The sequence below is a fragment of the Eucalyptus grandis genome, chromosome 1, assembly GCF_016545825.1.
Source record: "Eucalyptus grandis isolate ANBG69807.140 chromosome 1, ASM1654582v1, whole genome shotgun sequence".
NCBI classification, from domain to species: Eukaryota; Viridiplantae; Streptophyta; class Magnoliopsida; order Myrtales; family Myrtaceae; genus Eucalyptus; species Eucalyptus grandis.
In genome coordinates, this window is record NC_052612.1 from 33,063,079 (window position 1) to 33,079,926 (window position 16,848).

General features: G+C 42.3%; 3 protein-coding genes across 3 annotated transcripts; 1 reads left to right on the forward strand and 2 right to left on the reverse strand.

Moving 5' to 3' along the window:
- Positions 1-1,106: 1,106 nt before the first annotated feature.
- On the forward strand, positions 1,107-3,183 carry LOC104437529. The gene is made up of 3 exons (XM_010050505.3): positions 1,107-1,342; positions 2,370-2,529; positions 2,747-3,183. The coding sequence occupies exons 1-3, from the start codon at positions 1,264-1,266 to the stop codon at positions 2,985-2,987; spliced, it is 480 nt and encodes a 159-aa protein (XP_010048807.2). The 5' UTR covers positions 1,107-1,263; the 3' UTR covers positions 2,988-3,183.
- Positions 3,184-3,890: 707 nt separating this feature from the next.
- On the reverse strand, positions 3,891-8,271 carry LOC104437522 (molybdate-anion transporter). Its single transcript, XM_010050495.3, has 8 exons — positions 8,024-8,271; positions 7,091-7,235; positions 6,833-7,001; positions 5,677-5,947; positions 5,184-5,449; positions 4,826-5,041; positions 4,581-4,683; positions 3,891-4,433 (listed from the first exon to the last, which is right to left on the reverse strand). The coding sequence occupies exons 1-8, from the start codon at positions 8,172-8,174 to the stop codon at positions 4,372-4,374; spliced, it is 1,383 nt and encodes a 460-aa protein (XP_010048797.1). The 5' UTR covers positions 8,175-8,271; the 3' UTR covers positions 3,891-4,371.
- A 1,147-nt stretch (positions 8,272-9,418) lies between these two features.
- LOC104437515 (ATPase family AAA domain-containing protein 1-B) lies at positions 9,419-13,431 on the reverse strand. Its single transcript, XM_010050483.3, has 5 exons — positions 13,007-13,431; positions 11,642-11,942; positions 10,790-10,948; positions 10,314-10,609; positions 9,419-9,917 (listed from the first exon to the last, which is right to left on the reverse strand). Exons 1-5 carry the CDS (start codon positions 13,199-13,201, stop codon positions 9,696-9,698), a joined length of 1,173 nt encoding a protein of 390 aa, XP_010048785.1. The 5' UTR covers positions 13,202-13,431; the 3' UTR covers positions 9,419-9,695.
- Positions 13,432-16,848: the final 3,417 nt, after the last annotated feature.

The window sequence follows — 16,848 nt, forward strand, 5'->3', positions numbered from 1 at the left end:
ATTGAGTTACTTTCCCTTAGATAGTCATAAGTCTTTTACATGAAAATTTACTTCTTTCAATTATAAGAAATTATTTATATGTTCATGCGGCTGTAAGTTTTCATAGAAAGAAAAATAAATGAGTTAATTTTAGGGTCTGTTTACCTGCTCTAAATCAAATGCAGAAGATGCCTTTTTTATATTTTCTCGCCATTGGTAAAAACATTATTTAATTGGAAAAAAAAAAGTTAATCATTTCTTCAATAATCAAAAGTTGGCAAACATCAATATTTTTAACAAAGTAAAAAGTAAAAATCAATTCAAACTCGCATTGCACATTGACAACAATAAAGAGATTATTATTATACACTCTTTGATGTAAAAGAAATCTGCCTAAGCTACTATTGATTTGATGGATATTGAGATATTTTTTATAATTTTAACCTTTATATCAAATATAAGTATGACTGCCTATGGAAAAAGCTTCACATCGGCTATGTATGCAATATTCGTTCGAATTAGTATTTCGGTGCCATTTATTTCATGAAAAATGAATTATTAAAAAATATTTTCTTAAAAATAATTATTTGCAATGCTTAAAAATAATTGTTTGATAAAAAAAATATGTTTATTATCAATAATAATTTATATCTATACATTTTCATGAATAATAATAAAAAAATTCCATAGTCTATTTTATGAGCAATTTAAATATCGATTTTTAAGAAAATATTTTTTAAATCTTCGTGAAATAATCGGAGTATTCACTATTCACGTAAATGTGTTCTTCTTTTCGGCTTTTTAACGCCCGTTTTGGCGGGTGCTTCCCTGTTTTCGAAGCATTTCAAGTTTCGCGGTAAGAAGATGGCAAGCTCACGGCACTGACCGACGCCACGCGCCTGAGAGTACAATTTTTACTGCCTACTCGCGATCCACGGCCAAAAGCCAGCCGCTTCATTTCACCTCGTGAGGACAAAAATACCGAAAGGCGCAGCAGCTTCGCAGGCAGAGCGAGTGCCAGTTCGCGATCTACTCGCGCGGCGCGGGGTCGAATCCGGCGACACGTACGACGTTTTCGGACAGTTGGAGTGGGAGGAGACACTGGAGCGAAGCCTGCCCACCTAAGAAAGCATCACCAACCTCATCATCATCATCGTCGTCGTCATCATCATCTCTCTCTCTCTCTCTCTCTCTCTTGCACACGTACGCGCACTCTCGATCTTGACTTTTTGCCAGAAGGCCATTCGAGAGAGAGGGGCTCGTGGGATCGCGGGCTCTGGGTCAATGGAGAGATTGCCGGAGGAGCTCTGTTCCAAGATATTCTGCCTGCTGGATCACCAGAACCTCGCCGCTGCTCTCCAAGGTCGGTCGGATTCCCCATTCTGTCGCGTCCAAGTTCGAAATTTTGAATTCGATGGGCGTTTGGGAGTATCTGATCTGAGTTGGGTTCTTGCTGGTTCTTCGTGAATCTGGGTTCTTCGCTATGTTGACCTGCCACTGGAATTCTAGCGGAATGAATCGAGCTTTGTCTTTTATCATCAATTTGCTGAATTTCGATTAAGATTCCAATAGGGTGGGGGGTGGTATATGTTCGTTGTTCGAGCTGAGCGCCTTTCGAAGGCTTGATTGGTTGGTGAGGAGATCGCTTCTCGTCAATTCGGTTGAGGTGATTAAAGAAGGACGGCGATTTTATGTTTAACAACCTGAGACGGTTGGTCTAACTTCAATGAGATTCGATTGTTGTCGCGAATTTAATGACGGGAAGATATAACTCGTGGTTGCAAAGTAGTTTGGTTGTGAATTTGATCTGCCTGAGAGGAAAACGGTCCATTTCAGCGTGGTTGATTCGTTTTTATTGACTCTATAATTTATACCAAATAAAGCTTTTGATGTTTCCCTTTACATCTGAAATGTTTTGATGTTGGTCCAGAGTCCAATTCAAAATTGTTCTTTCTTCCATGAGGAGAACGAGTGCGACTGTCTTATGCTTGATAAAGTTTGCTTGGAGTGTGCTTGATTTTGCTGATGATAGATGATTGTAGATGCATCCATAGAGGCAGCATTTATTGCGGCAAAGTAGATGTCAAAATAATCAAATTTTTGTGATGAATTCTCTAGCTCGAATCCAGAAACATTAAGATGCATTGCGTATCTGTTGCTGGACATGATCTATCATAACAGTAACGTAGGAAGATGGATTTAGACGAACAATTTGCACTCGCTGGAAGAAGTGGCTATCTAATGACATCGGTGTATATATTCTAATTTATGGTGGGATGAATGCAAATGGACTAGCTTTTGATAATTGAGGGGCAAATGAGATTCTACACAAGAATATATAGTTTTGCTTTTAAAAGTTCAGTTAAGATGATGATATTGGTGATTAACAGTTTGCAGAAAATGGAAAGTCATGGCCTCAGCCGATGCCCTTTGGAGTAACTTGTTCAGGGAGAGATGGGGTGAAGATCGCGCTGCCTTCTATGATCCCACCGACTCGAAGTCCTGGAAAGAGGTGTATGAGGTGCAGGACCGTTGTGACCGTGTCGGACTGTAAGTTTGATCTTTCTGATTTGTATGGCGATCTTTTCACTTCATTTTTTTTTTTCTATCCATGCACCTCCAAAAATCATTTCTGTGATGAAAATTACCCATATTAGTCATTGGAGTTACTTCGTTTCCACCATGTAGAGTTGCTAACAGAAAAAAGTTCTTCAAAAGATCTGCTTCATATGGTGGCAATGAATACCAACTCCATTCATGATTTCAGGGGACTGAAGATAATCAGGGAAGGCGGTGATTACTTTATCGTTCATCAAGGTGAAATTCAACGTCATCTAGGTTCAAGGACCCCTTGCCCGCGAGGTTCTAAAAGACATCAAAATGGGGAAGAATTGATGCATGAGGAGGCATCTAGTCGATGCCGAAGTATTCTTGACAATATCCTGTTCTTCATTGGGGACTTGGAAGTGGCTTCCACGGATGCAAAACGCCGTCGGGTGCTAGAATAGCATTTATGTTCATTTGTTTATGACATTATCCTGTTTATTGTATCTAAGCCTTGATGTAGAATCCACTCACTTTGATTTATAAGCGAGGAGGGTGTCTTGTGTTGTGCATTCATTGCCTGATGTAGAAAGGCCTACGTAGATATGTGTTTACCTTGCATTTCATTTCAAACTGACGGATTTTATTGATTCTAGCTCATTCTGTATTTTAGAAAAATGGTTCTTTGAGGAACTTCAACCTTTTTCCAATCCTGGTTCCATCAATTGACCCTCATGATTTATAAGCTACTTGAGCAGTCATCCGCAGAAAAGTGATAAGAGGTAATTAAGAATGAATGACATTGTGATTTAAGGACTATGGTGAAAATAAACTCGGTAGCAAAAATATGTACAACTCAGACTTGATAACGTATCTAATGTATCGTATGAAGGGTGTCACTAGTCAATGTTTTAGAATTCAAAGAACAGATTTCCTTGTTTCAATCAGGATGCTGAAATGATATTGGCTTGAATCCCCATAATATAGTAGGACTGATCGGGCCAAGGATTTTAGCTCATACGAACGATATGTATCAGTATAATTAGGGACCCTGGAATCAGTATTTCCTGAAGTAAATTACCAATTTCGGTCAGATTATTCTAGACTAGACTACTCCAGCTGAAACTCAAGAAGAAGAATCGATTCGGTTCACTCTACACACACCTGGTCCTGCCTAGTTTGATCTGCCCACGGATCAGGAAGAATATTTTCGATTCAACTCAGTTCAGCACTTAAAGCTTGTCTTTGCTAGTTGACAACATTACAGCTGCATAAAGTGAACCAAAAGAAAAGAAAAGTTCAATTTATACAACAAAAACGCGTGAAACTTGACAGATTTTCCTAGTGAATATGCGATGGCCCGAGCATAAGATCTCCGTATGAATGTAGTGATTATAAAACTCTTGACGAGCCAATGTGATTTCATGTCCGAAAGAAAGAACAAGTAAAAGATACATCTAGATGCGCGTAGCAACAACAGATAAAACTTATAGGCTGAGAAACAAAAGAATGACAAATGGAACTACATAACTGGAGTCTCCTTTTAGAGAGGGAAAAACCAAAAGAAAAATGAAAAGCTAAGTAGATTTGATTGTAATCTAGTCTTGCAATCCATTGCCCACTGGAAGGTCAATAGCCATATAAAGATTTCGAGTGTTCCCCATCTTCTCGTCTCCTTTTTTTTTGTTCTGCTTTATCTCCATATCTGCTAATCTTCATACAAAAAGAAAAGCTCAATAGCTCAATACAACCGCTATCCAGCACAAACTGCGACGTTGTGCGCAGTTGAATAACTTGCTGTTTTGCAACTTTCAGAGAATTTCCCGTAATCGTCAGCACAAACAATAATCATATATTTAATGGCTCATTTTCTGGGTCCCTTTCCTTCACCAGGTCCCTGTCTTCTGTCTCTGTTGACAACAAGTACTTCCAAGTCATTGAAAGCAGAAAAAAGATGGGACATGAACGAGAAACAGACTGAAATACTACATTTTTAGGGATCCAAGTTCAGATGTATGCACATGTGATTCTAGACCGGAGGCAAAGATTTTACTCACTTGGCTTCTCTGCAATAACCAAAAGCCGCCTCTGCAAGAGGGAAGCCACGAAGAGGAAAATAGAGCACATGCCGAACATCACAGTGATGGGGAACGCATCGACCTTCAAACACAATTCATGAGAACTTTCAGTTAGGCAGGGAGAAATGTTTCTGGGAGGGGCAACACTACCAGATAGCTCAACATGCATTGGCCTCAGATTTCGGTAGTTCACTGATCTTGATTAAATAAAGCCAGCAACTTACATTGTACAGCACCACGCAGACAAAGATATTAAGAGGAATCCTAAAGAAGTTCATGATGGTGCTTCTGGCCTCCTCTGGGATATACTGGGACCTCATCTTCATGATGGATGGCCAGAAAATGCCAACACAAGCCTCAAAGGTGCAAAATCCAAGAAGCTGGAGACAACCTGAAAATGAAATACCTCCGCCTTTGACCTTAGAAGGCGTCACGAACATCTGCTCCAAATCAACAAAGTCAAAATGGGAGTATGTCTCCACGTACAAACGCAGACATGAACACACAAAAAGCAGTCACAAGAATTGCACAAGAACAGGCACATGCTTGTGCATGCTGAGAGAGAGAGAGAGAGAGAATTACAGTGGTTAGGATGGGGAGCAGGAGAGCAGCAGCAGATATAACAAAAACAATCTGCATGTAACTTTCAACTCTGGGTGATGCGCGGGCCATCAATCTGGAGGCAAGAGAGCTACCCAGCATGGAAGCCAACATGAAGGTAGCAAAAATGAAACCATGGGGAATCTCCTCACCATTTGGGCTCAACGCAGGAGTCCACAGAAATACAAATGTATACATTGAACCTTCAAAAAGGGATTGGATTGCACCCAGCAAAGCGATTTTTTCATCTGACCATAAAACAGAATTTCAAGGTTAAAAAAGGAAAAACAGATCAGTGGAGTGCAATATAAGCAAGTGAAGAATATTAGAAACAAAAATGTATACAGAGATGATAACTATGAGCATTGCATGTGTCAATATGGCAATCTATATACTAATAATTGGTTTTTGAGAGAGAGAGAGAACCACAGAAAGATATCTGAGATTCATTGAAAAAGTAAGATCAGGAATCTACCAGAAGCAATGGCTGTAGCTGCCCCCTTGAATTGAGTGAGCAAGTCCTTATTCTCTGAAGGATCTCCATAATTCTCAGTCCAAGAAGATATAATAATTGCCATACCAATAGCTAAAAAGCATGAAGCAGCATCGAAGGGTGCCACAGGCCCAAGAGAAAGTGTATCAACAAGTAAATTTCCAAATAACCCAGATATGATAGCGACAAGGCCATTGCCAAGAAAAATTGCCTTCGAGAATGTTATAGACAGCCATTGTTGTTCAAAGCCCCTCTGCGAAGATTGTGTAAGAGGACATAAGTATGAGAAATCTTTAATTCCTCTAATCCAGTAATAAGAATAACTACAGGAAAAAAACTGCATCATCTCATCAATATTATATTCAGGGGAATCAAATCTGAATGTTTGGACGTCCGAAACCTCAGGAGCAAACTCTCAAGGGTGGAATGGATCGGGCTATAAATGGAGACTGCTGGAGAAAATTGTGAACTCACGATCTCATCCTCCCACCAAAGGCATATGTTTACCAAACAGATGCAAATACATGGAAAGGTTTCGAGTTAACATACGTATTCTTAACTTTTGGAACTTCTTACCTCTTCACACAAACCTTGACCCAGACAAGACAGTAAATGCAGCGTATCTATAGCATGTTTGACAGAGATTGTGTTAAATCTAAAGAGAAACTACGAAAACAAAGAAGTTCAAGCTTAGATAAAACCGAATAATGTGCTTTGTTCTACTTGGCCCAAATGATCCAAAGGGCAACCAAGTCCAGTTCGTTTGACCTAATGTTTCCCCAAAACTTCACTATTAGTACAGGAAAATGGAGAAACTGCGTTCTCTTCTCATCAAATGAAAATAAACTTCCCAGTAAGCCATCTAGGAAGGCGTGAAGATAATAGCTCGCTATGGCATTTACTCCTTAAAGATTAGGAGTTACGGGGTTAAAATTTTCAAAATGCATAGTAACCGTCAATGAGGAGAACTGGAATTCAGAGACAGAAGTCTCCCAACGATCAATTTTCATGCATCTTTATTATCCAACTAAGAAGAAATTTGTCCAGCTTTGGAATAATTTTTCAGCTTTACATTTAATTCAATCATCAGAGGAAAACCAAATGAAAGAAAAGTATGGGAATAGCAGCCATCTCTTACCTTATTGTGTTCAGCAACAAGCCAGGACTCAAATGCTGAGAACAATAAAGAAGTGGCAATACCTCCTAATATACGGCCCAACATCAGAACTTTGTAGTGAGGAGAGTGCTTGGTAATGCAGCTCAGTATGTAAGTGATGCAATAAGTCACGGAAGCCCTCTTCCGACCCCTGATTAAGGGCAAAAGGATCAGTCAACCACAAAGAATTTCCCGAATAGTGGAAAGGTATGCAAAAACAGCAGATAGCAGAAGCCTCACTGTTTGTCTGCCAGGGATCCGACGATTGTCCCAAACAACATGGAGGAGCCAAAGCCAGCAATAAAGAGTTGTCCTATATCTCCTTTTCCATAGCCATACGTACTGTAAAGGTAGTAGACATAAGGGCCCTGTAGCCAATCACCGGCTTTCACCATGAAGAGAAAAGACCGTCAGATGAAGAGTTGCAAAGCATCTCAACTTCCACAAATTACATTTTCTCTGCAGAGTTTGCCAAATAAACAGCTGATCTCGAAGTTAAACTAGAGATCCATCTCAATGGTCTCGTGAAATAATGCTTTCTTTTTACGGATTACCAAACAAAGGTACAAAATGTCTAATAATTTAGATGCCCCGAGAGCAGAAACATGGTCAGGGAGAACGCATTGACATCAAACAACGACAATTAAATAGAAACTATATTTCCTGTCAGAATAGTACGCAGCATACGAACAAAACGGACAAAAAAATTGAATTTTGATCGTAACGCAATCAAGCATCACAGACGACAGCAGATCCTGAAATTCCTTCGAATCTAAGAGCTCCGACCTGCAAATGGATCTGCATTTCCACACAAACATTTACAACAGAAGCCAAACCTCCACAGTCCACGCACAAGCACCTAAACATCAACGCAGCCTCCAGATCCACTCCGCACACAGCACCCGGGACACACGGGACAACATCAGATCGCGCGCCGCGGACACCGACGCGACGCCTCGAATGCGGATCGCCGGCACCGGCATTCTCGCCGGACGCCGGATCTCGACAGGGAGATCCCCCGGCGACGCATCAGATCCGCGGCCCCGCCAAACCCTCCCTCCTCACTCGACGCAGCACCCCCGCCGCATCGCGACCTCACGAAAGGAACCGCGCGGAGATCCGAGCGAGAAACGAAAGGAAAACGAAAGGCGAAGCGGGGGGGGGAGGATTTACCCATCATGAGGGAGTAGACGAGGAGGTAGTTGTTCTTGAAGGAATTGAAGGCGGAGGTGGTGTTGATCCGGTCCTTGTTGCTCTTGCTGAGCTCGACGGCGGCCACGACGGCGGCGAGGGCGCCGAACACCATGAAGTAGAACACCTCCATCGCCTCCTCCGAGATCGCGATTCAGATTCTCGAGAGATGGAGAGAGAGAGAGAGTGAGGGAAGCTTTGTAAGTGAGATTTATTAGAAGCTAACGTCCGGAAAGGAGAGTGGATGATATATAGAGGGGAAGGAAGACGACGCAGGGGGAGGTGGTGTGGGGGGCGGGGATCCGGTGCTTCGCGGCCTAACCTCGGCCCCGCTCGCGAGGTTGACCACCGGGGTTGGCGGGAGGGGCGGAAAGGTCATTTCCCGGTTTCGGAGGGCACAGAAATCGGGGGGGAATCAGGATCCGGTAAGTCGAGCCCCGGTGGAGACGCGGTTTCTCTCGGTTTGCCGGTAATGGAAAGCCATCCCCTCTGCCGGTCGGGCCAATGGGGAGGGCGACACGTGGCGAGATCTGAGCCCGGGATCCGCGTCGACCCGGTGTGTCGGTGGTGCTTTTGGGGTCGCATCACAAAACGCTCTCGCTTTCCACTCGCTCGCGACTTTTTATCACCCCCCGCTAAAGCTGCCGAACGTGCCAATTGCCTTCGAGCCGCAACCCTCGTTCGCTTAGCGCACACGCCTGGCAAGGGTGAGAAGAAGAGGGTTACATCTGAGCAAGTTTCTACTGGACCATTCCGATCCGATTCGAATTTTTTTTGCTCGGGTCTCAGTGAAGAAGTCATCGCATTCATGTGCATCGCCGTACGAGGTCAAAGCTGCCGGTGACCACGGAGGATGAGAACGGATGGATATGTCGGCGGCAGGTCGAACCCTCCGATACCATCGGCCCAACAAAGGGAATTTCCCAAGGCCCTATCATTCGATTTGGATGATGGAACTACTTGCTGCCACGACCGCTCCGGTCTAGGAAGCTACTCGAATGCCACCAGTGGTGTAACTTATTTTAGTGGGCAAATACCGAATGTATGAAATACTATAATAGTCTTATGCGTCGCATTTATTTTGTTGATGCAATTATTCGATCGGGAAAAATATCGCATTTTGGTAGCACAAGGTTGTCTTAATTTGGTGGGATCATCTCGTCCATTTTTGTCACAGCGCTTCGAATGCCTGGCTTCATCCGGCGAATCTATCCTTTCCGCTTTCAATGAGCAATCTCCTTCACGAGTTGACGGCACGTAGACCGCCCAACAAGAATCGAAAAGGACTTCAAGAAGGAGACATCGCTGGCCCCAAAAGGAAAACTGGCATCAAATGGTCCAAATTTGGCTAGTACCGACACGCATTCATACATAGGATTACAAGAAAATTGAGTTAATTGCCCTCCTATTGAAATCCGAAGCCTGTTGTGTAGGACGTGAAATGTGGATCATCAAGAACTGGTCCCCTACCACTCATCTTCAAACTGATTAAAATAGAGAGAACAAGAGAAAGATGATGCCGAATGAGACAATGTAATGTTTGCCAGAAGGAATTATGATTTCACGCATCCGGTGCTGAGTAGTAAAGCAGACGAAAAGATATTAGAGGACACATTCTACAAACAAGAGGAGGCTAAGATGGACATGGACCCCTTCAAGAATCCTGCGAATCTGGTCGGAGGTTCATGATCTGCGAGAGGACCAGCCTCGATAGCTCGTTCATGGCAGCTTGAACCTGATAATCGTCGGACTCGCCATTCCTTGGCCAACTGGGTGACTCTGCACTCAACCTGGTGTATTCGCTGGCTGCAAGCTTGGTCTTCTTCGATGTCCTGAGAACTTTCTCCAAATCAGCCTGTGATAAGGGCCTTGGTGTCTGAAAAAATACACATCGATATAAACCGCTTCAGTCCATATCGAGATAGGAACATCATCAGAGACATACATAAAACTGTAAAACTAGCACCAAACAAGTCAGGACAAATATTCCAACTGCTCATCACAGAATTCTGCATTTAATGCAGTCACTATAGGAAATTAATCTTCGTGATCCTGAAGCACATTTCATGTCATCGTCAGGGCAGCTACAAATGTTCTGGCATATTTATCATAAAACTACACAGCTCCACAGGCAACACCAAGAATCCGCCCAGTACCAAGGAGTTTTCCAATTGAAGAGACACACTATTGTTTCCTTCAGAAACTTAAACCTTCAAAATAATGAGTCTAAGAGAGTCCAAAATGCAACTTCACTATTGAAAAGAGTACTCACTTGAGAACGCTTTCCCTTCTTCTCTTCGTCTAACAGATCCCTAATTGGAAAATAAGCTGCCTTCTTGCAGAGCTCAAGCAGATCTGAGCCCGTATACCCTTCACACAAGCTGGCAAGGTAGTCAAAATCAATGTTCTGTTCAACTTTCTCACCCTTCAAGATCACCTTCAGTATCTCAGCCCTCTCCCTGCAATCAGGCATACCAATCTCAAAAGCTTGAGGAAGACGGCGAAGTATTGCTTCATCAAGTTCAGATGGACGATTAGTTGCAGCAAGAACCATAACCCGAGCATTTTCTGTAAAGAGAGTGCAAAATCATCAGAACCAAAACTTACTGCTCAAATTGACCAAGGGAATGAGTTCATGACATAGCAGCAGCCATGTCTAGTATACTAGCATCCGCTGCTAATGTTTTATGTCTGCACGAGCACATGTGGGCATGTGAGGGAGAGAGACGGAGGGGAGAGAAAACTCACGATCTGTCGTGAAACCATCCCATAAGGCCATGAATTCAGTCTTCATGTTTGTTAATGCCTCATGATCAGTAGTTTTACGCTGGCCCAAGAAACTATCAACTTCATCGATGAATATGATAGCAGGCTGCAGTTTGTAAGCCAAGCTAAACACGGCAGCCACTGCAAAGTATCAACATCGTATTTTTAAAATCAAAGCACCAGATTCTGCACTCTGAATATAAGATGAAAGTAAAATTTAAAGATTCCCTCTGATTAGCAACATTAAAAACATAGAATATTGAACTCATGACAATTCTCACCTACTATATAACTCCATGAATGATAACTAAAGCAGTTTTAACAGCTAGCTTCATCTCTAAAGAACAAGGAAGAAGAATCTGTCCTAGAAGTTACCACCGATACCCCCATGCCCCCATGAAAAACCCCGTGTGCCACATGCCATTGAGAAATGATAATGAAATTATGTTATATCCAAGAAGATTTGCAGAATTAATTAAACCAAATGCCCCAATGTATTAAAAGCCACTAAAAAACCAATACCACTGCCAAAGCTTTGGCGTCTGATGCAGTTCAGTCTGCGGTAGAAGTTTTTTCTTTCTATTAGGGCCAACACATTCAAACAAGTGGCCACTGACCAGCCACAATGAATGAATAGTATTTACCTAAATTATGCCACGCCTGATTTCTGTTACCAATTCACTGCTTAACCGTTTTTTTTTTTTTTTTTTTTTTTTTTGGTAAAGGTAAGATATTCACTGCTTAACCGTTTGTGACTCCTCTAGCCAAAAAACTCTATTTAAATTCCAATAAAACGATTTCAAATCATCTAAGATATATTCACTCTGCACTCACCCAGTTTTTGCGCATCTCCAAACCATTTGCTCATCAAGTTTGATATCCTCACATTGATAAAAACAGCTCCAGACTCTTTTGCTATAGCCTTGGCAAGCATGGTCTTTCCAGTACCAGGTGGTCCATAGAGCAAAACACCTTTTTGGGGACCAAGAAGTTTTCCATGTGAGAAGAGATCAGGTCTTCGAAGCGGAAGAATAACCAATTCAAAGAGAGCTTCTTTAATGGCTTCCAATCCTCCAATAGAGTCAAATTCCACATCAATATTGTCAGGATTTATGACGTCACATGCTATCACATCCTGAAATTTTAGAGAAGAAAAATTAGAAAATGAACAAATACAAAATTGACATTTGAAGGTCCGGAAACCTTCCTAAGAGAAGAACACTTTTCACAGAACAAGCTATTGACTGCAGCTTGCCAAGTAAGCTGGGAGATGAATGATCACTGACCAAACAACAAGATAACAGAAAACATGCCTAGCCCCACTCTATATACATAACATATTATCAGTTAACAAACTAGTCAAAACCAATCTAAAATAATTTTGATAGGAATCTGATTGGCATTCACCCTAATCTTAGTACATGTTCAAAATCCTCCTTCACCACTAATGAAATTTCAACCACTTTATAAGGCATTCCTCATAGCTTTGATAACAAATTCAGGCATTCAAGAAAGGTCTCTACATCCAAGACGTCACGAGACCATCAATGGTGACAGCACCTTACAAAGATGAGACAATGATGGAGGGTACCATCGTGCAGGTAGAACCTTAGCATAAAAAATGAGAACGACAACCAGGAGGACGGCGCTTATCCCTCAACTCCTGTCCCACCTTCCATATGAGGCTCCTTAGTCCACTTAACCAATTCAACGCTATTATAGACAGGAGCTATTAATGTCAAGATATACAAATCTCACTTACATCAAGCAAAACGAGTATCTTAGAAAACATGTGTGTTCAACCCAGTATCACACTAGAGCATGCCGGAATCTCTGCCCCTTTGGGTAAAGAATTCTATACGTCGACCGTACAAAGAATCACAGTAGAAGTACCGTTAGGGCTCGGGCGGAGCAATATAGATGATGAAATTACGGAATCCTATCAAACCCCGAACAAAATATGGAACAAGCATTTTGCTGGGGGCAAGCAATTCGATTCATCTCATCTCAGTCACAAACTCATAACAACTTGAGCAAAAAGCTCACAAATTCTCCCACATAAGCACATCAAACACTGCATAATCCACCATCCAAATCACAAACATCTAAGCTCAGAGGATGCCACCCAACCCTCAAATCCCCATAACCCGCGTGCAGGGCGATACGATCCCGACGAAACGGAAATTCGAGGAGCCTAACCTCGTACGGATTGGTCTGGATGAGGGGGCGACCGAGCCGCTTGGCGATTTCCTTCTTGTGCTCGAGGGCCTTCTTGGAGGCCTCGCGGTTGGGGTCGAGGTGGCGGAGCCCCGCGAACATGACGAGGCAGCTGAGGGCCGCGCTGGCCGCGTACAGCACCAGCTTCTCCAGGAACCTCGCCTCCGAGCCTTCCATGTCCGGGGCGTCCTCGCTCGGCGGGCGACGCTGGCCGACGTTGAGGGGAGCCCGAAGAGGCCCTGCTTCTCCTCCGCGTGCGGCGTCCGCGATCCCCGGAACTCGCGCGAATCAAATCGGTGGCGGTGGCGGGAGGGTTCGGAATCCGGAGAGGAAGGCGACCAGACGAGTCGACGCTCGAGGATAGGGAGGAGGGATGAAGGAAAGAAGAAGAGACTGGAGAGGGTTTCCAGGAGGAGAGGAGAAGTCGCGGGGAATCGCAGGAGGGCCCATAGTGGCAGTTTTGGTAAATACCGGTTGATCCGTTTACCTTTGGGCTCTCTCAAGCCTGAGTCATCTTTTGGTCGGGTCGGGGCGGGGCGGGTCCTAGCATTGGGCCCGCTCCTTTCCATGTGTCGCGGTCGAGAAGGGATGGGACGGAGGAGCAGTCGGGTACCCAACCGCCAGAAGCCCGCCGTCGTTCTTTCTGGACAAACGAGGTGTGAAATTCATCTGGAGTGGATGAGGATAATTCAATTCATCGTTTGCGGTCACAGCTTTACCAAATTCAAAATCTAATGATTGGAGATATCCAATTTTATGTTAGCTTGTGACAGCCTTGGAAATATAAAGAGTTTATTGAAATGCATATTATGTGCATTGAAATATCTCACATTATTTGACAATACGGTTCACTGATTTATATATTCTCCCCATACATGTAGGGCCTGCATGTTTGTATTTCTTTTTTTTTTTGTTCATAAACAGATTTTTTGTTTTTTATTTAAAAACAAAAAAAAAGAAGTAAACGTGTTTGTTTACGTTTTTGTCAAAACCTATTTTTTTGTTCAGGAACAAAATTAGAACGAGAAATAAGAAACAAAAAAGTTTTTTTTTTGTTCTAGAAACACTTTTGAATAACATATTTTCTCTCTCATCTCTTTTCTTCTCTTTTTTCTTCTTTTTTCTTTGGCCGGTCGTCGGCCTCGGCCATGGTTGGCGATCGACCGTCGAGGGCTGGCGACCTCGCCGGAAGGTCGCCAGCCCCTCGCGAGGCTCAAGCCTCGCCGAATGCAGGCGAGCCCGAGCTCGCCGAGCCTCGCCCGCGTCGGCCGAGCCTCGCCAAAGATGGGGCGAGCTCGGCCTCGTCGGATCTGGGCAAGCTCCGAGCTTGCCGGCCAAGGCGAGGCCGCCGGCCCTCGTCGGCCGTCGTCGGTATTGACACCCGAAATTTTATTGACATGTTTAAACATCCTTTTGCGAAAATAAAAAGCAAAAGAAAAAAATGAAATGAAATTAAAAGAAAAAATATTAGAAATAAGGAAAACGAAAAAAATAAAAAAAAAAGAGAGAAAAAAAAAAAAAAAAAAAAATAGAAAACGAGAATGGGAACGGCGGGGAAAGAACTCTCTCTCTATTCTCGGGACTCTCTCTCGGGGGGAAGCCATTCTTCAGATCAACTTTCTCTGACTATAACTCTCTCTTTAAAAATCTCTCTGGAACTGGCTCGAGTTATTTTCTCTCGGAGGGGAAGGCAATAGCTTCACGGATTTTTTCTGTTCGATCATTCTTTGACCCCATCAACAAAAAGCAAAGAAGAAAATTCTCCATGATTTCTCTCTCTCCCAGGATGTTACGGTGAACTTCTGCAAATCTGCAAAATTCTCCATTCATGGACTCTTCGTGGATTTAGTCCACTCAATCGTTCGATAGAGGCAACGGATTTCGTTTTTTATCGAAGGGAATAATCGAGATCTTCACGAGTTTCGTTGCACAATCCAAGGAGATTATCCACAACTGAAATTAGAACAAGCTGAGATTTTGGATCCGGCTAAGTCTTCTCAATCTCTACTCGTATACTTGGTGTGCTTGGACTCTGATTACATCAGATTTTGTTGACGTCGATCTCTTCAATTTCGTTGATTAGCGTCCGTTGATGAGTCTCGTAAGTCAAAAATCGGAGATCGACATCGAATGAAGTCCCGAGCAAAGTCAATCGTTTCTTCATCGGGCGATCGGTATTTTCAGCAAAGTCCAGTGACTATGATGCACCGATGTGTTCATCTTTGAGTGTTGATCTAGAAAAAGGATTAGAGAAGAGTGATCATGATCTGCGAAAGTCATAAATCGAGCTTGAAGATCGGTGCTGAATAGCTCTTATACCGAGAATCGACTCGGTGTTCTTCACGTTCCGTAGTCCTCGAAGCAAAATCAAAGCTAAGCGTTCCATTTCCTTTTTCTGTTTTGATTACAGAACAAAATAAAATTCGACTCTCCGCTAATTTCAATATTTTTTTTTATGTTAAATAGCAGTTTCGTCATTGCTAAATGAAGAGATTCGAAGGCATGTTCTTCGACGATTCAATCAAGGTAAGTGCTTGAAACTCCTTTTAATAGCATCCGATGAGGCGAGAGCTTCTCGTGTCGAAATGCATTCTCGACAACTAAGGTTCGGGGCCAAGATGCATTGCAAATCTGATTAGAATCAATACTTGATTGATTTAGAGTTGATTACAGTTAGATCTTTTGGTTCTATGATTTTTTGAACTTGGATGACAATTGTTCTGCAACCTCGGATTCTTGACGGACCTCTTTGTGCGTATGCCCAGAATTGAGTTAGTATATGTGCTTTTTGGTGCTCGATGTCTTCATGAAAGTCAAAGATGGTTTGGTTAGCTTTCTAACGAGCTATAGCACGTCTTGATCCGATATCATTAGCTATCTGAAATCTTCTTCGAAAATTAGGAGATGATTCTGGAAAACTGATATATTGTAGTTTACTGTTATGCATTGTTCGACCTTGACTGTTTTCCCGATTTTCTATTGAATTTTGTACTTGAATTCATAGATTGGTGTCTCATGAAAAGTTCCTTGAAATGTCCTTGGCTACAACATATAATTTTTTCAGAATTTTTTGGAGTTGATTTGATTAGGAAAATGCTCATTAAATCGTCCTTAGTGTGGACTGTCTTGTATGTGACCTGATTGCTATTTGCCTTGAATAAGCTAGTAGATGTGTCCAATTGCCTTCGATGTGTTGTAGATATTCATAAAGGGCATTTCAGACTTCGGAAAGTCGCATGGCATATCATATTTGAATCTCGTTTGATGTGAATGTCATGCATTCATTTGGCTAATTGCAATTGAAATTTGTCATCCATGACATTATTAGTTCTAAGTCACTTTGCAATGTTAATGACTTGTGTGATTTCTTTGCATTTGATTTAGGGTTAAATGTTTACCCAAACTTTTTTTCGCATTCAACCTTATGTCATATGCAAGTTTCACATTTTTATACATTGTCTAGGTGGTCTTACGAACCATTAAACATGCATTGTATTTTGTTTTGTTTGTGGTGACATGCGCGATTTCACAAATATCAATTTTTGACCATCAATTAGATCTTGATTGGACTTGAACCCTATTAGGAAGTCTTAAGATTCATCTTAATCTTTCAGATGATGTTAATTTTGCATCATTTACATACCATTTGATTTAGAAATTTATTTCTTTCACTTGTATGCACCTATTCATATGTTTCTTAGATTAGGTTTAGATTAGGATCTTGAAGATGGAGAAGGCGTGAAGATGGTGGAGGTCGATGTCCATTCCAACAGTTGTCATGTACTATTTGTTTTCTCGACATATGTCTCGGGTTCCATGCATTA